The sequence below is a fragment of the Sinocyclocheilus grahami genome, unplaced genomic scaffold, assembly GCF_001515645.1.
Source record: "Sinocyclocheilus grahami isolate Dianchi unplaced genomic scaffold, SAMN03320097.WGS_v1.1 scaffold67.1, whole genome shotgun sequence".
Lineage (NCBI taxonomy): Eukaryota > Metazoa > Chordata > Actinopteri > Cypriniformes > Cyprinidae > Sinocyclocheilus > Sinocyclocheilus grahami.
The window spans coordinates 996,275-1,020,659 of record NW_015505246.1 but is presented as its reverse complement, the minus strand read 5'-3'; the positions used below and the strand labels follow the sequence as shown (position 1 = coordinate 1,020,659).

The following is a 24,385-nucleotide window of genomic DNA, read 5'->3' as shown; positions in this document are numbered from 1 at the left end:
GTATGGGTCACCATACTTGGCCACATGTCACTTTCACTTTTTCACTTTCACTTCACTACAACTTTTACTTTCATCACTAACGTTACCGCATTTACTGTCACTGATAGTGATAGAAGTACGCTAATAAAGAAAATACACTTAGATAATAAACTTAATCTTACATGAACGAACTGTTTCTCACACTACATAATTTTGCTTCATTCTAATCTTAAGATTCGCTTGATATTACATATCATTTATAGTTCATCAAGCGTCTTTAAGAGACGTGTCGTTTTCATCCATACCCATAGGGGGCGCTGTTCTCTGTTAAACGGGCGCATAATTTCACTTTTGCTCTTGTGCTGTACCTCGGCGAAGAGCAACAATAACACACGGCGGATTATGGAGCAGTAAATGACAGTAAATGTGTATTGATCGTTTGAGGCGGTCTTACTGTCCTTCATAAAACCTCGGTGAATGACATTTCATCACTAGTTGCTGTTACTGCAGCTGGATCAGCGCTGTCTCCAGGTCAAAAGAGCGGATGCTCCAGAACTATTTTTAGTAACTGGATAGTTCTTTGTCGTTGTGGGGTTTTCTAAATAATATTTTCCTTATTCATTCAGGTGTGGAATTGACGGCAAGAATGGCGATCAGAAAGACCTACATAAGCGTGGGCTACTCGTGTGTCGGGGTGCTGGTGGGATTTTCGGCGTTTCTAGTGTGGAACATCGCCTACAAACAGCCGTGGACAGCCGCGATGGGTGGATTATCAGGTAACATTTTTGGCTGTGTTTCAAATGCAGGTGAGTTGCCTACCTAGACAGCATTTTTGGCCATCTTAGGCTGACTTGGAACGCGCCTTTGATGCCTAAATATAGTCTAGGTTGGCAAATTTAACTAGTTTTAAACAAAACTAGTTTTAGGACATGGAGAAATGGATTTAAAGTAAATATTGCTGCTAATTTTTTGAGCCTTTAATCGGGGAGTAATTAGGGACACTTAAAATGTATGTATCCTTTCTAGTTCTGAGATGGGGAAGTTTACAAACAACTCCGTTCAAATGTTTATTGCTGCATAATGCATAGATGAATAATATCATTCCGTTTTTTCTGTAAGGTAACTATTTCTTAGTTTTATATTTAATTGTCAAGCTGCGCAAGAAATGTTACATTTGAATCTATAAAATCTTCTGTTATTTTTTTATCGATTTTAGTGCAAGGGTTAAAAACTGTCCAGTGTGTAACATGTTTGTTGGATAAAGTATTAATAAATGCAGGCTTAATACACTAAATATTTAACCTTCTGCGTTTTAGTGAGTAATGAACAAGTTGTTGAATTTTCCTGGAGTAGCTTGTACAATTGTTATTGTTAGTCCAAAAGTAGTTATCAAACATTGTGTGTAATATGGACAATGTAGCATAAAATGCTACACCAAACCTTTTCCATTTTTTAATAACAGTCAGACATTTTATAATGAAAAATGTACCCTCAATTTTCAGGTGGGATCTCTAAATACGCAAAAAAAAAAAAAAGTTTGGAGCCAGTAGGATTTTTTACTTGTACTCAGAATGGATGCATTCATTTGATCAAAATTAACAGTTAATACTTTTACATTAAAAAAAGGGTGCACAACTGTACAAACATTAAAACCCAAATTTTGAAAGGTATTTCACACAAATCCTTCCACGAATGCCCATTCAACATGTTCGATGAGTTGTGTAGAAACACCCAGAAGCTGGCCTGACAACTTAATTGTTTCCATATCTAAATTATATTTGTCCGATATATTGATGTTTGGTATGAGAAGGGTATGACACCTTTAACTTAACAAATATAGGCAAAAGCGTTGAGATTTTGGCCTCACTAAATGTCCGTTCCTCAGTGCACTTTGATCCGTCACTGTGCTCTTTGAGTTTGTGTTGTGCAAGAGAGTCATATAGTTTCACATAGTCTGTGCTGTGCTTTTAGAAGTACACTTTGTGTTTTCAGTCTAGTTCTGCTGCAAAAGAATGGCATGATTTTGCTGATTTTTGGTCTGTTCAGTTATTAGAAGGTTGACCAATCACATGCCCACTATTTCAACACACTGTAGGTTAAAAATTATAAAGCAAAGTATATTTCCGAACTGGTCACTGCTATAAATCACCATTTTTGCAGTTCACTTAAATGGTCCTGCAGTGTGTAATATTCCTCTGTGTGTGAGGGCACAAAAACAGCATTTATAATAATTATACAACAATACACTGCAGGACACTGCTTGAAATGTCACATGAACTAACCTAATATTTATAGTGTTATTGTATGAGAGCAAGTGAAAAGTGTGACTATAGTAAACACCCTACCCACTTAAACCGCTGTGTTTAAAATGGAAATATGGTGGTGTTGGTCAGGGAGAGTCTACTTTGTTGTGTAATATCCCAAAACGCTCTTCTGCAAATCTAACAGCACATGCAGAACTGAGAGAAAATAGCACTGTCAAAAGAATCAAACAGGAACACAGCAGTTTACATGCATGTGAGGATGACAAGGCAATAATAAATGCAGAGTCATGGATTCAGTCGCACTTGCAAAACCAGTACACTATAAAAAAAATAAAATAATACATTTTCCAAAGTAAAACAAAGATTATTGGAGTAAGTTTTACCAGAAAATACAATTTCAGTTTTTCTAATTCAAAATGTCACTTTTTATTTAATGTTACTTGTGGTTTCTTTGTAGTTGTTTAATATTTACTGGTAATTTCTGATTGAAAATGGTCAGTTTATGTGTTTAGAATTTTGTGTTTATGTATTTCTCCAGGTGTTTTGGCACTATGGGCTCTGGTCACACACATAATGTACCTTCAGGACTTCTGGAGAACATGGTTAAAGGGACTGAAGTTCTTCCTGGTCATAGGCATCATTTTCTCTGTGTTGTCCATCGTGGCGTTCGTCTCTTTCCTCTGTGTCACCATCTCCCGCAAGCAATGTGAGTGGAGATCTGTTCTGAAGCTCATGAAACTCATGAATGCTTGACTTTAAATTGTATTTGTAGCATTTAGGTGTGAAGTAAAGTGTTTATCGTATCAGTCTCATATGATGTGGATGTCAGGACATTAAATTTTAAAAAGTGTTTTGCTCTCTCCTTGTGTGTGTGTGTGTGTGTGTGTGTGTGTACAGCTCTCAAAGATCCCACCAGTCTGTACCTGTCATGTGTGTGGAGCTTCATGAGTTTAAAGTGGGCGTTTCTGCTGGCCCTCTATTCTCATCGATATCGCAAAGAATTTGCAGACATCTCCATCCTCAGTGACTTTTAAATATACACACAATAACACACTCGTGCCCACAGACAAACAAGTAAATAAGTGTACAACATACTTGGCTGTTACCATTTAAAATGGACCAGGAACACTCGACGAGGAGCGTTAGTCTTTTTAGTATTTGGAGACATTAGTGTACCACTTCTCTCTCTTTCTGCTATTGTCTGTCCTGGATGAAGGATGTCATCAGTGATTTTCAATTTTTTTATATCTATGATCAAAATCAACATTTCTGAGCCTTTTCACTTTTCAGTATGTGTGGTTTATACTTTGCATTTCTGAATGAGGTATTAAGAGGAGTCTTTTGTCTTTCTCCTTGCTGTTTTCTTGAATGTCTCACTAAGGATAAGTGACAGGTTTTTGTTAAGCTGGTGCGTTTTCTCCTGCTATTGCATAGCATTTAGGTAATCTTTAGGTAATCTATTGGTTTTTAAAATAAGCACTTTACTGTCTATGAAACGTGGTATAACCAATCACAAACCTTGTTCATGTGGAAATCTTTGAGGCTTCACTGGCAAGGGATGTTATGTGGAAAGCCCAAATTCTCTTCTTGTTTGTGCTTTTATGACCCCAAAGCATTAGAGAGCAACATCCAGCACACATTTGAATGAAATGAAGGATTTTTGTAGCATTTTTTTTTTCTCACAAGACAAACAGGGTTAGAGGTTTTTATGTCTGTCACCTGTTATATGGCTGAGTGTTGGTTAGTATAATTTCACTCAGATAATACTGCATGCATTTGTCTTGTTATATTAAGTTGAGCTTTTTATATTTACACAAAACATTATTATACTGTTAGAATGTGATTTTTGCTTTGCCTGATATATCAGGCACTTTTGTGAATATATCCATTAGATTGTATTATGAAATCAATAACGTTATGTATTTGTCAGTAACCCATTAATAAAATAACCTGATACATGCTTCTTGATTTCAAAACAATTTTTTATAAAAAAGTAAAAATACAGGTTTGTTTAATTTTGAGAACAGCAAAACATTTAGAAGACAACTGAGTGAAATGAAAAGACTATAAAAACATGAAGAAAAAAAAACAGATAACTGAAAAATATGCAAGTGCTGTCATGGTATTTCACAAAACATATTCAAATGTAACTAGACCAGCTTGGTAATAAAAAGGAAATAAAATATTCTCAGAAATTAATTTCATCCTAACTGACACAGCAACGCTTTATGCTTGCTATATAAATACTTGACATACAAGGATACATATTCTTTGAGGGAAATCTGTCACTATTAATAATGGCAAAAACTTAACTTGAACACAATGCAAAATGTCTCAGGATTTTTTCCTTTTTTAAATTTGTAATGACTGATGAATATAAAGTGCAATTAACATTAGCTTTTATAATTAAATTGCCAAGCTCATTTTAAAGTTATCAAGGACTACTGATCATTTCAAAGATTTGAATGTAAAACTAACAGATGCCTAAAACTAGTCATTTATCAGTCCACATTTAAACAGTAACAATTTGCACTACAGTTCAAAAGTTTTGGGTTGCTAAGATTTTTTCATGTTTTTGAAAGAAGTCTCATGCACATCAAGGCTGCATTTATTTGATCAAAAATACAGAAAAAACTGTAATATTGTGAAATATTATTACAACTGTTTTCTATGAATATATATATATATACATATTATATGGGGTGCTGTGTGTACATTAATGAGGAAAAAAAATTAACTTAAATGATTTTAGCAAATGGCTGCAATATAACAAAGAGTGAAAAATTTAAGGGGGTCTGAATACTTTCCGTACCCACTGTATATATATTTTTTTTAATGTAATTTATTCCTGTGATGATATGCTGATTTGGTGTTTAAGAAACATTAGTTACTGTCAATGTTTAAAACTGTTTTTTTTTTCATTCCTTGGCTAATTAAAATGTCAAAAGATCAGCAATGCATCCCTGCTGAATGTTTGAAAAAATTACTGACCCCAAATGTTTGAAAGGTAGTGTATTAACCAAATGCTTTGTCCCTTAAAAAAATCCATAAATTTTCACTTCCTGTCTGTATGATATCCTTATTTGACATCGCCCAGAGGCTTCATGAGTAAAACCTTTTTCGTCAAACAAATGACTCTGCATTTCAATAAATCCCTCACGAGATGTGAATTTCTTTTGTTCAGCCAAGTTCCTGAGGATTGTCTCCTGTGTCAACACTGCAGTCATCAGAGTCTGTTACAGCACTGGATGTCCGACTTCTGCTTGGAGAGGAATAAAGTCTTCCAGAAATAAGACAGACTGGCTTCTACAATGAATCAGCTTCATCATGCTCCATAGGCTCATTTAGGAAACTATAGAGCAGAGAACATCAAAAGATTCAATAGTCAGGTCACTCCATATTTAGCCATGTTAGTCCATCAGTATGCTAATACTGAAAGCTTTTACACTGCAACAGTGCTAGCCCACTTTTTCTGCAATGTTGGATCTGGAAGATTTTTTTCTTCCAGCAGGTCTTTCTTGTATTCTCTTTCTATACTGCTGTCTTACCTGCTGCTGCTTGGAACAGTCATATGAAGGCAATCCAGGACTAAAGCAGCTTCACTGCCTGCCGAGTATCTCCTCTCCGCATTCACGTAGGACAGAGACACAGTGTTTACCATAGACCTCACTGAATGCCAGTACCTGCCTGAGAGAGTAGTATGAAAAGAAAAGATCAAAAAGACCACAGACAACAGACATGGACAACGCTAACCGAACGATTCTCACTCTGAACATGTAGAACTGTCTTCAGAGACTCGACTGCGTTGATACAGGGTTTCCTCACTAATTCCTCCTCATCTAAAGGCTCAGGCTGTAAAAACATACAAACATTCACACACTACTCAAGGTGTTGATGTGTTCATGTGGGCATCTGTAAACACACACACCTCATTTCCCATGAGAGCACTGACACAGGCTTGCAACGCGTCACAGAGGGATGTGAGGTTATAACCTCCCTCTAACACCAACACCACTCGACCTTCAGCCAACTCCATTAACTTCCGGGTCAAGAATCCGAAACCTGAGACATATCACATAAAATCAAAACCTTCAAATGATCATTTGCATATTCGGTCAGTGGCACACGTCATACTGACACTAATGGCATTCACAGAAACATCCTGGAGGCTTTATAGTGGCTCTTGATTTAACAGTTCATGATAGCTGAGAGCTAAATCATGACTATAATACGGCCATAACTTTTGAGTCCCATCAAAAATGCCAAGTCATTATAAGCTCTTCTGCTTTCCATCTGAAGTATTTGAAGGACTTTCCTAAGGGGAAACCCTACAGAGCAAGAAAAATGCAGAAACAACACAAAAACTCTCAGGCTCAGATAATATAATTAAATGCTCTTGCAAAACCCAGTGAGTTAAGGAAATGTAAAAATGCATTTTTACCAAGTATTTATTTGTATGTGCTGTCTATCTTCATGCTTCTTAAATATGAACAATATTTAAAAAATATTGTAGACTTTTTGTGGCCAGGGACCCCTTACAGGGGAGAAAATCTTCCAAGGAGCCAATAATTATAACAGCAATTAAGCATATATTTACTACAATTTGATGCCATTGGAACTTCCATTTTACTGGAATATTTCACTTTTCTGGATTACGTTAAATTTACCTGGATTACTTTTTTTGTTTATCATTTTCTGGACTGTTTTTTTGTCAATGGTTAAATTAAATTGTAATAAAAAATTATGTCTAATTATTTGAAATCATACAACTCATACAGTTTAACAAAAAAAATATTAAAGGTTTTCCATTTACATTTTTCTGGATACCATTTTAATGGTTTAATTAAATTTTAATAATCTAAAAGCATGTCTGGTGAATGTAACTTAATATTTTACACTTTATTTGTAAAATATTTGATTTTTACAAAAATATTGCGATATGAAATGTTTTATTTTCTTCAGAAATTCAGTGTAGTTGTGTTAGAATTTTTCTGGATTTATAATTTAATACATATTTATTATCAGAAATGGTGGTAATCAAATGAAGGCATAAAACGTTAGCAATTTAATCTTTTAAAATTAAATGAAATAAAAATGTAACAACTCCTTTTAATTTTGGGAGAAAAAAGAGCTGTACAGAAGAGGTTTGCTGTAAAAATGAAAGCATGGAATAAAAATAGTGTGATTATTCCTTTAAAAAATAAAGTTTTAATAATTGCATTATTATTATTATTATTATAGCAGACTTTTTGTAGTTTAATATTAACAGACACAAGTCCATGTCACAGTTTAATTAAGTGTACTGACCTACTTTTGATTTATTTATCCAAAACTACTGTGACATACAACATCGCGGAAATCATATCGCCCTATTTTGCGGACCCCTGACTATGGGTCGCGGACTCAACTCTGAGAACTAGACAACTTGGAAATTGTAGACACTCTATGGTCACAGTATGTATTTCTAATACATACAGTTTGCTGAGACTCTGTATCCACTCAGAGCCTCTGGGTGACCCTCTGCAGCATCAAAACCAGCTGAAACCAGCACCACATCTGGGGAAAACTCGTGAGCAATTGGCATCACTACCGTTCTATAATAAAGAGGCAGAATATATAGCTATTTAGTTCATGTAGACTTAACATTGGCACCAGACAGAATTGCAAACAGGTTCCCTGAAGGAAAAAAAGTCACACAGGTTTGGAATGACATGAGGGTTTGTAAATGACAAATTATGAATTTTTAATTTGCGCGAATGATACTAGACACACTAAAATTACATCAAAAGAGTACCTGAATGCAGCTAGGTATTCTGCATCTCCCATTGGAGGATTCAGGCCTCCTGACCACGCCACATTTACATTATAGCCCTTCCCTCTATCTGATCCTACCTGTAACACATACATGCAGCTTAAATTTACATAGAGTAATCTGACAGAATGCACACTCATGCTCAAATCTCAAACACACTCACTAGTTTCATAAAGGGATGTACACAAAACTAACCCTGGTGGGCTGTCCATTTCCAAGGAAGAAAGAACCATTGTCATAGCGATGCAGGGATATATAGAGGACACTAGGATCTGTGTAGAATATCTCCTCAGTTCCATTACCATGATGAACATCCTGACAAAAGTCCAGAGGAACACAATGATTAGTGATGAAAAAACCACACAAATCTTTTGGAAACTTTTCATACAAAAATCATTTTTAAAAAAATCAAAGGTTGAAGGTGAAGTGTTTAATTGTTGTGCCTCTAGCATTGCCAAACGAAATAGAAAAAATTATGACTGTTGAAGGAAAAGAGATTGGAAGGAGTAAAACTTGAAAACCTGACCAGGCAAATGACCTGCAATTTCTATTGTACAATCATATCATTTATAACTTTGAAAAAAGCTAATGGGCATATTATGGTCAAATACCCTTTATCAGTAATTGCAAATATGTGTAAGTGTGGAAATATATCTGTAAAGGCAAATAATGTGTGTGTGTGTGTGTGTGTGTGTGTGTGTGTAATTGGTATTTATCATGTTATGGGGACCAAATGTCCCCACAAGGATAGTAATACCAGTAAATTTGGACATTTTTTAGGTCCCCATGAGGAAACAAGCTTATAAATCATACAGAATGAAGTTTTTTGAAAATCTAAAAATGCAGAATGTTTCCTGTGAGGGGTAGGTTTAGGGCGAAAGAAAATACAGTTTGTACAGTATAAAAAAACCATTACGCCTATGGAATGTCCCCATAAAACTGTGTGTGTTTGTGTGTGTGTCTTACCCAATCTACTATAAGGATCTTTGTAACCTTCAATCGCTCCTGAAGCTGTTTAGCAGCAATGGCCACAGAGTTAAAGATACTGGAACCACTGTAAGAGAGAGAGTGAGAGAGGAAAAAAATATGAAAAAAACACATACATAGAAATACACAGCATTATTTACCTGCATACACTACCATTGAAAAGTTTGGGGTTTGTAATAAATGTTTTTTTTTATGTTTTTGAAAAAAGTCTCTTTTGCTCACCAAGGCTGCATTTATTTGATACAGTAAAACAATAATGTTATGAAATATTCAAATTTTTAATAAAGGATTTATTTTAATATATTTTTTTATGTAATTTATTACTGTGATTTCAAAGTTGAATTTTCAGCAGCCTTTAATCTTTAATTTCCCATGATCCTTCAGAAATCATGTTATGCTAATTAGCTAAAAAAACATTTCCTTTTTTTTATCAATTTGAAAACAGTTGTCCTACTTAATATATAATCAAATAGAATAAAATGAAACTTTTTGTAACAATGTAAGTCTTTACTGTCACTTTTGATCAATTTAATGTGTCTTTGTGGCATAAAAGTATTCATTTCTATTTAAAACAAATCTTACTGATCCTAAACTTTCAAACGGTAGTGTGTGTTTTTCAGTTTCTCAGTATTAATGTGGCATCACAAGAAAAGAAATGACCATGAAATTATGGTTATTATTATATGCTTGCTTGCTAAACATCCTGTTTTGAACAAAATGTCATGCTGATTTCAAAAAACACGAGTCCGCAGTTGTGCAACTCACTATGTTTGAGAATGTGATGCATGGTGTCCTGGAGGTGTGACCACAGCAAACCCATTCTGAGGATAAGTCAGAAAAAGAAGGAGTAAGAATCTGAACCGGTCAAAGCTCTGTGGCTATAGGAGACAGAACGATAGACTATGGGAATCTCACCCTTAGCTCTCCTCCAGCCACACGGAAAGCCAGCTCAATCACACTGCCCACTGACATCTTCAGTATTGCTGCACTGCAGGAATTATTCAATACCATATCATGGTCTGTTTGACTTTTATATGGTATGGAAGATGTTCTTTCTGAGAACCCAGCGTACGAATGAATAAGCTGTTCTGAATGGACCGACAGAAGTTCCTCAAACGTGGCCGGCCTGCCTTTAACCAACTAAGACACAAACACACACACAGAGAGCGAGGTTAAATTCTCACCACTGCTATAATAGTTAGAGCTTCATGAGCTGTTCAGCATTGTTTACCTTACACAGATTCCTGAAGCCACACTCCTGCAGTCTTGACCAGACACTCATAATTCTGCCAGCATACCCAGGATCAAAGCTGGTATCTTTAAAGTCACACTCATGTTTCAGCATCTGATAGTCAAACACCAAACCTACACACACAAATATACTTTAAAATGAAAATATATTAGGGCTACTGAGTTAACATGTTAACATAAAAACTAATGTGTCATATTTTAGACAACTTTTTTTCTTTGCTCAGCTGGGTTATATAGTTCTCAATAGTGTTTTTGCTTAATTTTGCAAACAAAAATATTATGTATAAAGCCACAGCAGAACAAAATAAATTTTTCGAAAACTACTTTTTGATGCTAATGGAAGCTTTTCTCACTGGACCCAATAATGACTTTAAATGATCTTATGGGGGTAATTTCTCAGCCGAATGTAATTTTTGCATTGAAAATTAAAATCAATTTCTTGTATTAGAATGTGCTGTTTTGCATTTGACATGTCACCCTTTTGCTTTAATGACAGCAGTGCTTGAGCTGCATGAAGTTTGTGGGAATAAATCCCAATGATCATGGTATTCAACATGATTTGAGAATGATACAAATCACATGCTTCAGTGAAAGCTAGAACATCCGATCTGAAAGCTCATTGACTTACTTGATTAGTGACTTTATAATTATTTCTTATGTTTTTTTTAAACACTCAAAACTTTCTACCTGTTCTATAGTTTGGTGTGCTCCTGACATCCCGGGCTAGAGGTGAGGATAAATGTAAAGGCAGACTTCTGTTAAAGGTGCCTGGAGAGGAATGTACACGTGTAAGGTTCCGGTGATATATTTTTTTCTGTACATCACAGCATTCACTGTGCTGCGGCACTCCCAGTCGATTACTGCATCGGTCATCATGCGGCGATTGAGACAGTATATGTAAGTCCTCTCTTGTTCTCTCTCTGTCTTTTCTCAGTGATCCAGAGGACACAGGCCACACCGTGTGAAAAGGCACATTACAATGAGCATGTGAAAAAGGGCTCTGTGTGTTTGCGTGCAAATGTACATTTGTCTCAGTGTGTTGCTGGAATGTCTCCTGTGGCCATTGCTGTTGGTACATGGGGTGTGTAATCATAACAGTCTGAGTGTGGATGTGCTGGAAGAAAGAAGGTGCCGACTGGGATTTGCTCAAAGGCTTATGAGACATCACCGCCCACTGCCCAGGAACTGTGAGAGAAAAAGAGCAAATTAGGTTATTTTCTCATTTACACTGATTTTCTGGTCTCAAGATTAGTGAATGTTGTGTGTTACCTGCAAGAACAGGTGGATGCAAGGCAAAGACCGGCTGTTCATATCTAGTCCAGAGCATGGGGTGTACAGGAGATTCATCCTGAAGAAAAGCAGATTAATGTAGTTACAATCAGGAATGAGCAAGTTTTAGGCTTAACATAGCATTAAAACAAATATTAAACAATTACAATGGACCCTTTTCACAACTATCGTATAGTAAATTGTAGAAATATATGGGAAACATAGCAAATATTTGTTTTGTATTCCCATTTATTTAAACAGAAAAAAGATGCTATTCCGCAAAAAAATGTATTTCCAAAACTTTCAGAGAACAAAAAAAAGAGATGCATTAGCAACTCCATTGTAGAAATGCTGACTAGTTTTTATAAATTAATGACAGGGTGATAATACAAAAACAAACATAAATAAAGTGCTATAAAAATACACTGAATAATCTGAAAAATTACGTTTGCTAGATTTACTATATCAATGGTTTTCAATCATTTTATAATTAAAAATGATTGAATAATATAAAAAAATAAATTAAAACTTAATTAAAATGCTGAAAACACACAAAAAAGTAAGATGTAAACTAAAAAATTCTTATTTCTTTTTCCCTGCAACTGGTTTTTTTAAACTGAAAAACATACAGAATCTTGAACCTTAGAGTCACAAAATCTTTTCATAATTACAGAAGATATCTTAGCCAGTATGGGGGGCCTTAAAATATTGTGTGGGGACAATAGGGGCCTTCAAGTCGAGAACAGTTGAGAACCTCTGATGAACAAAATATTGATTTAAAAAACATTTTAGTCAATAGGCACTCAAAACACTCCAATCCAATCCATCCCATAATTAACATAAAATAATGCAATAATAAATAACCTTTGGTTACTTTAACAACACCATCACAAAAAAAGCTTTGTAAAATAAAATAAATAAATAAATGCTGCCTGACTCCTAAAACATCTTTTACTCATATGAGAGATAATATATATAATGAGAGTCCAGTAACAGACCCGTTGTGGTGATGATGTGCTATAGGTCTGTGGCTCTTGATGGCTCATTTTTTTATCTGCTGATGAACTTTTTAAAGATACTGGAGAAGAACTGGAGGCTCCCCCTACAAAATACACATACCTGGTCACTACAGTGTCTGAAGGACCATGGAACAAAATTACAAAAGAATTCACAGCAAACAATTTCATTATATCTTTGCTTTAGTTGATTTTAGCACAGTGTTATTACACACCCATAGAGTCAGATGCTCTGACAGCAGGGGGCGCACTGGTTTTACGCTGCAGTGGGTTCTGTCTTCCTGATGCACTTCTCTTTGGTCGCAGCTTCAGGATTGGCTCTGAGGCTTCTCACAAAGATGCACAAACACAAATGTGCTTCAAGTATAAACATGTGAATAATTTCTCAGATTTCTATGCATTTCAAGGACATGTGTACGTGTGTACAAGCTCACATGTTTGTGTGAATGTGTACATGTGTGTCACCTGTTCTTCTTAATGGATTGTCCTCCTCCAAATAATGCGATTCAGGTATGTTTGATGCACGGAGCTGGGTTAGATCCTGACTTTCCAATTTCCTGAACAACAGAAAATATAAATGACTCCAATTCCACAATTAAAATGCAACCTTAGATCCAGCTTTTGTCAGGTTTTTATTGTTTCTAACCTATGTTTATTGCGAATATGCTGATTTAGCTTTCGTTTCACCCAGTCACTGGCACCTGCACCTGCCAATCACAACAATCATCAAATCAGACCAGTCCAAATAGAGTTTTTATATGACATATGACAGAATACATCAGGGTCAGAAATTAACCAAGGCTTGGTGAAAAAAAAATGCGCAGATGTCAGCGGCATCTATATTTGGATTTTTTTTTTTTATCTGATATTTGAATTCATAATATTCTATTCTAGGCTTGTATGGGTTCACACACTATAGTTAGAATTTCAGTTACAATTTAATTAGTTTTTGAGATAAATGGACAACCCACTCTGTTTATATATAAGTTAATTTCTGACACTGGTATAGAAAAAAAGAATATTTGTTAAAAAAACATGAGAGTACTCTTCTTTTTATTCAAAGGCTGATTAAATGGCTTTTGTTCGCTCTCCCTCCCTCTCTCCAGCTTCCCGTGCTGATGTTCAGACATCTGCATAATGAGGATGAGACAGAATGTCAGTTCTGAAACTAGAATATTGTATATCAATGGTTCCAGAGCAGGCTAATAGAGTGTTCCAAAATTACACTGCAGTGTGCAAGCTAACATCAGTGTGTGTCTATGTAGATACCCATATCATAATTGTAATTTTAAATAAAGTATGCTGAATATGAGATTCAGATGTTGTAAGTGGATTATTATTAGATGTTTCAATGCCACAGTCTGGATGACCAGAATGCCAAATGCATTTGACTCAAGTCAGAAATGAACAAAGATATTTCTCACCAAATGCCAGTAATTATAATATTATGAGTAATATTATTGCTATTGTTTGGTGGCACCTTTAATCCTTTAAATTGCATTCACGTTAACTCGTGTTAAATGACAGAACTGGTGTCACCTGGATCAGCAGATACAGTATAACATTTACTCAACATTTACTTTCAACTGAATGTAAAAAAAAAAATCAAGAAAAAAGGAGTGTACTTATTGAAAGGAACACACACACTGTCTGTTTGTTCAATGAATATACTACATTTTATGTATTCAACATTTTTATAACTTGTTTGAGGATTTGAAGATTTCTATCCAACTTTAATTTCAAGCAGACAACAGTGCATAAAAATAAATAAATAAATACATTTTATAAAGTCAAACCAAACATTATTCAGATACCTTCAACATTTCTCACATTATCACAGCTATAGTTTTTCACTATAGTTTAGAAAATGGTTATAAAATATGACAGGAACTCAGAGTTAAACTGTGTCAGAACAAATACGTCTTCATAATGTCAGATAACTTTGATAGAAAGGAATGTAACCAAACATGGTCAGGTCAAACTGTCAAATCAAATTTTTGGTCCTAAATTTTTTTATCAATTTACTGGTAGCCCACTGTATGAAGAATTTTTGGGTATAATATGTCACAGTTTACTTTATTTTGCTATCCTCACTTACATAAATAAACTATAGTGACCTGCACCCACTAGTAAATTTTTTTTTTTAATTATATCTGGTGTCTGAATAATTTTTGGTTTTACTGTGTGTGTAACACACACACACACACACATTTCACGCCATTTTCAGTTATAGAGATACACATGTATATATATATATATATATATATATATATATATAATTTATTTATTTATTTTTAACTTTATATATAGATAGATAGATAGATAGCTAGATAGACGAAAGTAAATGTTGCCCTCCATATAAAGTATAATATATTTACATGTAACATTTGAAAAAAAAAAAAAAGATAATCTAAAACGTGTAAAAATAATGCACATTTAAATAAAAATATGTAATGCATAAAACCTAAAATATTTTACATGTATTTTCTTGCCCATGAAAAACATATTGAAATATATTTTGGTATATGAAGTTTGAAAGTAAATATATTTTTAACTTCAAAGTATATTTCATTGAGCTTCAGTGTTTACGATTTTTTTTATTATTGATTTGTTTTATTTATTTATTTTTTTGCCATATGGGATTCCTCCCTTTAGTGAGTTTAACAATGCAGGGCTTATTTTATATATATATATACATACACTACCATTCAAAAGTTTGGGATCAGTAAGACTTGTAATGTTTTTTTTAAAGAAGTCTCTTCTGCTCATCAAGGCTGCATTTATTTGATCAAAAATACAGGCCATTACTCCAGTGTATAGTGTCACATGATCCTTCAGAAATCATTCTAATATGCTGATTTATTATTATAATTATCAATGTTGGCAACAGTTGTGCTGCCAAATATTTTTTTGGAAACTGCGATACTTTTTTCAGGATTCTTTGATGAATAAAAAGTTAAAAAGAAGAGCATTTATTTAAAATATAAATATTTTCTAACAATATAAACCTTTGCTATAACTTCTTAACAATTTAACACATCCTTGCTGAATAAAAGTTTTAATTTCTTTCAACAAAAGAAAGAATAAAGATTTACTGACCCCAAACTTTTGAACTGTAGTGTATATTGTTAGAAAATATTTATATTTTAAATAAATGCTCTTCTTTTTAACTTTTTATTCATCAAAGAATCCTGATAAAAAGTATCACAGGTTCCAAAAAAATATTAAGCAACAAAACAGTTTACAGCACTGATAATAAATCAGCATATTAGAATGATTTCTGAAGGATCTTGTGACACTGAAGACTGATGCTGAAAATTCAGCTTTGCATCACAGGAAAAAAATAATAATTTTAATGTATATTAAAATAGAAAAACGTTATTTTACATCATAATAATATTTCACAATATTAGATTTTTTTCCCTGTATTTTTGATCAAATAAATGCAGCTTTGATGGGCATAAGAAACTCCTTTAAAAACATTAAAAATCATTCTGATCCCAAACTTTTGAACGGTAGTGTATATGTATATTTCCATTCCAAGAAAAAAACAATAGTGTTAAAAATAGATTGCAAAATTTCTCTTAAAGTGAGAAGACGTTAAATTGCATTTCAGTTTCTGTAGTGGCATCCTCTGTAATTTTTTTTATTTTTATGAACTCAACACATACCGAAACATCATCACCGTTTCATTTTACGCTACCACAGAAACCATGCTGCACTCAATCTGGGCTGGATCACTATGGTAACCCTCCAGCTGACGAGGAAGTGCTCTATTAAAACGAATAGAGTGAAACCCATCCACTTCCTGAAGCTAAAATTAGAATTTGTTTGTCTGATTTAGGGGTGATTTATGTAAATATGGTATGCTATTCTCATCCTACAATTTGCCTGACCTATATTTGGTTTAAATGGTCCTTGGGAAACATTTCAGCCAAAGCACAACAAACTAATTTACCCAAAGCAGAAAAGCATCAAAGGACAGAAAGATCTAACTTCCAAAAGTTCTGGGGCTTAAAAAAGATTATTTATCCATCCTTTAAAATTTTATGAATAAAACCAGTGGAAAGACTAAAAAGTGCAAAACTCACACTTTTAGACTTTCAAGCATTTGTGAAGTCACACTATATACACAAACAGCAGGCTGATGTGCTTATAGATATATGTTTTTGTTTGTCATGATGAAAAACGTACAAACCAAAAAAAAATTTCAAACTGACCGATAGTTGAATCCAATAAGGAATGCTACATTACACTTCTATCATTATTAAGTTAAATGAATACATGTCATGGCATTTGATCTCCAAAACTACTATTACATTAGAGTAAACGTTTCAAAACTCTAATTTCAAAGCTCTATATGGTAACTGAACAAAGCAAACAAAGTTTAAAATGCACGAGGATCTCTTACCTGTCACGTCTGCATAGCTTTTCCACCTCTAAAAGGTTTCCAGGCTTCGAATGCTCATCTGAAAAGGACAAACCACATGCATTTGCACTTTCAGGCTGTCCGCATCACAAAATGAACAGCAGAACACATCTGAAGCACCTGCAGATAACACCGGCCCTGCACTACAGCGAACTCCAAAGGTGTGATTATGTTGGGTGACATCTAGCTACATTTAGGCTCACGCTGCCCTCCCTGAAGCCCCTCCTGCTGAGCTTCCTCTCCTCGCACTACAACTGTTGTTTGCTTCTCTCTATTAATAAATTCATCAATGATTTCATTAGGAATCCCTAAGCAGGGCCGCATTAAGACCTCACTGGGCCCCGGGCTATGACTTATTGCAGGGCCCCCATCACAATGATGATATATATATATATAGCTTAAAGTAGAATTTTTATCCAATCAAAATTTTTGATGCATTGCAATTTTATAATTCATGTTACCAATTCCAATATCACAAAATAAAAAAATACTAGCCTACGTAAAAACAAATTTACTGAAGACAAGTAAACAGTCATGAATTACAATAGAACAAAGAAATTGACCTACAAATATTTAAAGCACTGATTAAGAAATATTATATTATATAAAATAAATAGACTACAAATAGACTGAATAGTCTTCACTGTATAAATTCAATATACATTATTTTACAAAAGCGATTCTGTCAAGGACAGTGTGTGATTTTCTTTCTAATGTTTAATTTACATTATTGACACAAATGGCAACAGTAGCTATATTAGGCTGCTTTGGAGGAATAGTTCACCCAAAAAATGTAAGTTATGTTGCTGTTTATTTTACAAAAGCGATTCTGTCAAGGACAGTGTGTGATTTTCTTTCTAATGTTTAATTTACATTATTGACACAAATGGCAACAGTAGCTATATTAGGCTGCTTTGGAGGAATAGTTCACCCAAAAAATGTAAGTTATGTTGCTGTTGTTCTAAACCTGTATGAGTTTCCTTCTGCTGTTGAATGCAAACATATATATTTGAAACAATACTGGTAACCAAACAGTTTCTGTGCCCCCATGACTTACCTAGTATGAAAAAAACCCCACTATGGAGTCAACAGGGACCAGAAACTTTTTGGTGGTTACAAATATTCTTCAAAATATCTTCTTTTATGTTGAGGAGAACAAATAAATTCATACAGGTTCAGAACAACTTGAAACTGAGTAAATGATGACAGTATTTTAATTTTTGGGTGAACTAAATCAAAGACTATAGAATACCTTAAAGAGACTTTGACTATATCCCTTTAAAATCTCATCATATAATCCCAGGATCTCATAATAACCAACTAGTGCACATGCTTTATCTTTAACTATTAACGTTCATTTAAGACCCAAATGACTGTGTTGACGAGGAGACGGGCATTTTGACACATAACTATGTGTATTCGAACGTTTAAACACAAGGCGCGAAAAATAACTCTTAGTTTAGTCAGGTGCTGTAGGCTATGAGCAAGTGTCAGAAGTACGGTGATAGAGAAGTGCAAAACAAATCACAATTCTGAAAACAAAATAACAAATTACAAACGCAAATGCAAGTCTAAAAAACAAAATAACAATTCAGAAAACACAACAACAATTCACCAGAAGTACACACCACCCGATATTTCACTGGTTTTCGACTATTCGGATGTTTTGCTGGACATTGTAGTCGGGGGAGCTGCAGCACTGTTCAGACGCTTCAGGACGCAGACGGGGGAAGCGAAAGTACCTGTACATACAAAACTGTCTATTGTAATATACCTGCACATACAATTGTCGATTTATATATTTTTAGTCCTTATTTACTTGTTCTATTTTTTTCTTTTTTATTATCTTTGTTTTTTGTTCTGTCACTGTCATTCTGTTACACTGTGGAAGCTTCTGTCACGAAAACAAATTCCTCGTATGTGTAAACATACCTGGCAATAAAGCTCATTCTGATTCTGATTCTGAAAACAAAATAACAAGTCAGAAAACACAACAACAAACCGGAAGAGGTAGGTATAGTTTGAGACAGCGCCATTGGTTTGGGATTACTCACTGCTGACTGGACGAGACATCTGTCAATCAACGTATACAGGGAAGAACCAGCCGAAGAACAGCAGAGTTGTGGTAGAAAGTTCGGAGATGGTATTAAAGTAGCTCAGTTTAAATGTATTGTATGAATTGCCCTTACTATGGAATAAAAAATACGGAGTGTCTATTTACATTTAGTTGAAAGTGGCTGTAAGTTATCAGCTCCAGTGTCGCAGATGGATAAGCGTGTGTCATTGGCTTTTTGACGCGATTGACCCGGGTTCAATCCCGCCTTTTGCCAAACGTTTTTTCCCTCCCTTTTTAGCTGTGGATTTTAGTGACTAACTCATGTTTTTCCCTCTCTCCTCATTTTTTTAGAATATTTGACATTTTTACTTATCGAAGATTGTTCTTTGCATGACCGTTTCTAGATTACACCAGAATGAAGTGAAGAGAGGTGAATGCAGACATTAGGCGCAGCGATCACCTGATAGATAGGGTACGTGCACAGTTCGTTCAAAAGTAAAATATATAATAAATGCATTTGATTGGTATGGTAAACCAAATACAAATGTGACGTTTTAACCTCTAATGGTAATGCATGGAATTTACGGCAATACTCCACTAAATAATAGAGCTAAAAAGTGAGGGGCGTGATGGGGCTTTGGTGATCGGCGCTACCGATGTCCGTCAAGCTACTTCACAGCCAATCACTGCTTCAGCCCCGCCTAGCCCAATGGTTAATGCGGCCCTGTCCCCTAAGTTGTGCATGCAAATGATGGATATCTTAATGTTTGCAATAGCTGGCTTGTATAATGGTTTGCTACCAGAGTCACGTAAAAGAAGAGTGTATTTGAAAGATAAGGAAGGCAGGGCAAACATTATTATCTGCTACCACCCTTACCAGTTAATGTACAGTAAAAAGTTATTCTGGGATGAAGAGGAAAGTCAAAAGACATACAAGTGGGAAAAACTCACTTTACCATATCACTAAATGTGTAAGAGCTATAAGATGAATGACAGTTGTAACATTTCCGGTGGACAGTCTTCATGATCAAGCATTAACACAATAATGTTGGTTTCACTCTATTAATAAGAACATCTCAGACACAATGGTTTATAGCAGTGATGGGTCTTGCTAAGCTCAAACCTCAACTTCACCTCTAACCCATTCAAGCCAGTTGATATCAAAAGATTTAATGCAAAACATGATTTGACTGATTCATGAACTTCTCATATTATGAGGACCACTTTGACTGTCCTCAAAAGTCAGTTTTCGTCTGATTTTATTTATGAAGACATTCTGAGAAATCTGGAACTCACAAATGCACTCTGTGGAAGTCCTTGTATTAAATGTCCATTCTTAAAATCCGCTATAGTAGTAGACAAAAAGCAATATAACCATGCTGGCCTCTCCTACAATCAAAAATACTGCAAAAAAAAAATTATGTTAGCGTTTAATGGAGATACTGAGATAAGTAGGCTATATCCTACTAAAAGAGATGGAACCTTGAGAAACCACAAATTAGGGAACATTTTAAAAATATGTTTACCTGCTTGTCTTTTTCTCCCTGGTTTTAAAGGGGTCATATGATGCGATTTCAAGTTTTCCTTTCTCTTTGGAGTGTTACAAGCTCTTGGTGCATAAAGAAGATCTGTAAAGTTGCAAAGACTAAAGTCTCAAATCCAAAGAGATATTCTTTATAAAAATTAAGAGTCAACCACGCCTACCTAAAACGGCTCAATCTAACACGCACCCACATAGCTACGTCACTATGTGGAAATATTAGCATAACGCCACCCAAATGTGCAAGCAAAGAAAGAAGGCGTGGTTTCAGGAACAGCAGTAGTGTTGATGCAGCCATGTCAGGGAGACGCTGTGTGTTTCAGTGCGAAAGCAAAAAAAAAAAAAGGGTCAATTCCGACTTTACTATGACAATATGGCGCTTCTGAATCAGCAACTGTAAGTATGTTTTGTTATTAGATTAAGTATTTGCTATTGACTGTTCAAATGCGGAGTTTTGCGCAGAGTAACGCGTCGTGTGTGTGTGTGTGAGGGGAACAGCGTCACATCACAGGAGAGTGAACTGCCTGTCAGAAATCATAGCATGTCAGCTGTCTTAACCGCGGCTTGTCAGGCAACTCTGTTGCCCTTTCGGGCATGAACTGATGGTAAAACTAACGACATTATTAACTGTCTTGATATTTACATTGAAAGCTGAAGCTCGCGATTATGGTAAGGGTCATTACATTTCCGACGCGTGCTTGTGGTGTTTGGCCAATAACAGTGCACTGGGTCAGCTGGCCAATCAGAGCAGACTGCGCTTGTCAAAGGAGGGGACTTTGTTGAAAACTATGTGTTTGAGAGAGGCGCGGCATAGAGGACCTACAATAATGTACAGTATTTGAAAAATAATGTGTTTTTTGAACATTAAAGCATGTCAACATATTCTATTACAGCAAATACACAAAATAATGATCTTTAAAATAGCATCATATGACCCCTTTAATACTCTCAGCCTAGTTTGGTTGTGTGTATGCATTAAATATTCTAGTATTGTATTACTTTATTGCAACCTTTCTCACATTTTTAAATCGCTGACTCTTTTTTCTCTCCCTCCCTCTCTCTATCAGCAATTCTTGAAGTAATTTAGTAGAAGTTGGTGGTTCTGTGGCTTTTTGATCAGTCCATGATCAGATGTCACTGCTGCACTTACATTAGCATCAACTTAATGATAAAATTGTTGTTTTTATTTATATAATCAAACTATTTGTTTCTAACTCTGCATGATGATTTTATTAGCCCTTATTTGTATGCTGGATCTCAACATGCATATAGTGTTCCTGTGTGAAATTATGTCTGTGTTTGGTTTTGCACCTGCTTTACCGCTTTACAGGAAACTTTAACCTCACCCCCCTTCACTGAGACTTTCTCGTTCTCTGTTTGTGCTCTCTATCCAGGTTTGTCTCTGCAGATACCTGGGCTCTTTGCTGAGACAGCAGCGAGGACAATGTGGTTTTACTCAGAAATACACGAGCAGGCCGCCCCATATAAGAACCACCCTAGGCCAGTTGCACAACCACCTGCAAATGCATCCCCAAACTTGCTTACAAAATAAGCTGAGCTCATGGGTGTCCTTCATGTTCTCAATATAAGAAAACTATTTTGTACGCCATTCCTGTAAATACCCTGACCTCACCGCATTCCTCTCCATTTACCCAATCTGTGTCTGTGTTTGTGTGTAAATGACTTTTCATTGACACACTGACATTCTGAGCATGAGCCAAACTGAGGAGACATGATGCAGTGGGGGTTTTCCACTTGTGTGGGAAGGTTGAGTTTAATAGCTCTAAATTGATTTCTAACATCCTGTATTTACTATTTTTACATACAAGCCTATTTTTAAAATATCTTTATTATTACCCATCTTTAAATTGGCCTTATCATGGCTTTATAACATTAAAATGCCTGTTCAAAGACAGTATGTAAAAGCATTATTATTCATGATATATCTAAAAATGTTTAGCCTATGCTTTAAGTACATACTAACATCTGAGCTTTATTGGAACTTGGTTAACCTTGGTTAACCTGGTTGGATATTCTGCAAAAAAGGGGGGAACGACATTGATCTGAAGCATTTTGTAAAGTAGGCGTGAGGTAAGGTGATTGGTAACAGCCCCGCAGTGGTTTTAAATGCCATACTAATGTCTGCAGGTGAATATCACAAAGTCCGTCATGAACATATTTCAAAATAAATAATTATTACATAAATGTATCTATTTATTAACAATTAATTAAAAATGTTTTAATAAAATGTGCATAGTTTTTTTTTTTTTTTAATCTTGACTGGGGACAGTATAGATATTAATATTTTAAGTATTTTAACTTTAAACTCAGTCCTCCATCCATAATATTGATTTCTCCTGTCAAAAAGTCATGCAGTCTGAATCAGGAGAGAAATATGCACAGATCAAACACCGTTTACAAGTGTATACAGTCCAAAACATTTCTGAACAAATATGTTGTGGATTTTGATATGAGAGGAAATTGACTTTTTCATATAATTTTTTTTAAATTATGGAATAAAAGTTGAAACACCTTAATAAAAAGAATTTCTTAAAAATATGCAGACATTAATTGATGGACTGAAGTCCTGTGGATTACTTGTGTATTACTGTGATGTTTTTATCAGCTGTTTGAACACTCATTCTGACGGCACCCATTCACTGCCTTTGGTGAGCAAGTAATGTAATACACATTTTTCTAAATCTCTTACGACGAAGAAACAAACTCCTCTACATCTTGGATGGCATGAGGAGTGAGTACATTTTCAGCAAATTCTTATTTTTTTAAGAACTATTCCTTTAAATAGTTGAGGCCTATACTTCAGCAGCACCTTTACAGTTATTTCAAGAAACACTGTCAAAGTATATTTAAAATTGTACTCAAAAGAATACATAATGTGGACTGTGTTTTTAGGCGAACACCTGTTTGTAGTGCTTACAGTAAAGCTAACAAAATTCTCAGTAGACAGTACGTTGATGTTCACCAGGAAACTCATATCAGCTAGGGCACGCTTCCAAGACAACACCCACAGTATTAATACCCAGACAGAAATAGAGAGGGGACAGGAGCTGATAAGACAACCATTAATTTTTCAGCTTTTACACAACGTTATCTAAAAGACATGCAGCACCCCACCCTGATTTAGACTTATGTTTATGTACTAAAACACACACACACACACACACACACAGTTACCCTTTTAGGTCAGCTTGCCCAAAACTCATTCTATTCTGTGAATTTTAGACGATCAACATTAACAAAGAGTGAAAAATTTAAGGGGGTCTGAATACTTTCCGTACCCACTGTATATGGGGTAAACCTGTAAACACAAAAAAATCAAACCTACACTGGAGTACATTAAGGTTAGTTTAGTAAAACTTTAGAATAGGGAACACATTTTCACTATTAATGTTTTTACTATTAACCATTAAGTTTTCTCTCAATAAACTCCTAATTTGCTGCTTATTAATAATTAGTATGGTAGTTGTTAAGTTTAGGTATGGTGTAGGATTAAGGGATGCTGAATAAGTCATTAGTACTTACAAAGTACATATTAAAGGGTTAGTTCACACAAAAATGAAAATTAGGCTGTTTTACTCACCCCCGATGCATCCTAGGTGTATATGACTTTCATCTTTCAGATGAATCCAGTTGGAGTTATATTAAAAATTGTCCTGGCTATTCCAAGCTCTATCGTTGCAGTGAGCGGGTGTTGCAGTGCTTCAGTCCAAAAGAAGTGAAATACAAAGCGTCCACACGGCTCCGGGGGGTGAACAAAGGCC

General features: G+C 35.0%; 2 protein-coding genes across 2 annotated transcripts; one reads left to right on the top strand and one right to left on the bottom strand.

The window, feature by feature from the left end:
• The first annotated feature begins 307 nt into the window (after nucleotides 1-307).
• slc48a1b (solute carrier family 48 member 1b) lies at nucleotides 308-4,204 on the top strand. Its single transcript, XM_016272040.1, has 4 exons — nucleotides 308-510; nucleotides 606-755; nucleotides 2,782-2,949; nucleotides 3,141-4,204. Exons 2-4 carry the CDS (start codon nucleotides 626-628, stop codon nucleotides 3,275-3,277), a joined length of 435 nt encoding a protein of 144 aa, XP_016127526.1. The 5' UTR covers nucleotides 308-510; nucleotides 606-625; the 3' UTR covers nucleotides 3,278-4,204.
• Nucleotides 4,205-5,278: 1,074 nt separating this feature from the next.
• LOC107585143 (histone deacetylase 7-like) lies at nucleotides 5,279-13,714 on the bottom strand. The gene is made up of 18 exons (XM_016272030.1): nucleotides 13,624-13,714; nucleotides 13,225-13,285; nucleotides 13,044-13,135; nucleotides 12,794-12,904; nucleotides 12,561-12,664; nucleotides 11,563-11,641; nucleotides 10,981-11,478; nucleotides 10,274-10,407; nucleotides 9,958-10,182; nucleotides 9,808-9,863; nucleotides 9,022-9,109; nucleotides 8,251-8,370; nucleotides 8,038-8,135; nucleotides 7,719-7,837; nucleotides 6,172-6,305; nucleotides 6,011-6,095; nucleotides 5,792-5,930; nucleotides 5,279-5,595 (listed from the first exon to the last, which is right to left on the bottom strand). Exons 1-18 carry the CDS (start codon nucleotides 13,712-13,714, stop codon nucleotides 5,550-5,552), a joined length of 2,280 nt encoding a protein of 759 aa, XP_016127516.1. The 3' UTR covers nucleotides 5,279-5,549.
• Nucleotides 13,715-24,385: the final 10,671 nt, after the last annotated feature.

Excerpts from the sequence above, each read along its gene's own strand:
- slc48a1b (XM_016272040.1), top strand. The coding sequence starts at position 626 with ATGGCGATCAGAAAGACCTACATAAGCGTGGGCTACTCGTGTGTCGGG. Across the intron at positions 756-2,781 it reads CGCGATGGGTGGATTATCAG|GTGTTTTGGCACTATGGGCT; the intron begins GTAACATTTTTG and ends GTATTTCTCCAG. Across the intron at positions 2,950-3,140 it reads CACCATCTCCCGCAAGCAAT|CTCTCAAAGATCCCACCAGT; the intron begins GTGAGTGGAGAT and ends GTGTGTGTACAG.
- LOC107585143 (XM_016272030.1), bottom strand. The coding sequence starts at position 13,714 with ATGCAGATGTCTGAACATCAGCACGGGAAGCTGGAGAGAGGGAGGGAG. Across the intron at positions 12,905-13,043 it reads CAATCCATTAAGAAGAACAG|CCTCAGAGCCAATCCTGAAG; the intron begins GTGACACACATG and ends CTTTGTGAGAAG. Across the intron at positions 5,931-6,010 it reads GACAGTTCTACATGTTCAGA|GCAGGTACTGGCATTCAGTG; the intron begins GTGAGAATCGTT and ends CTACTCTCTCAG.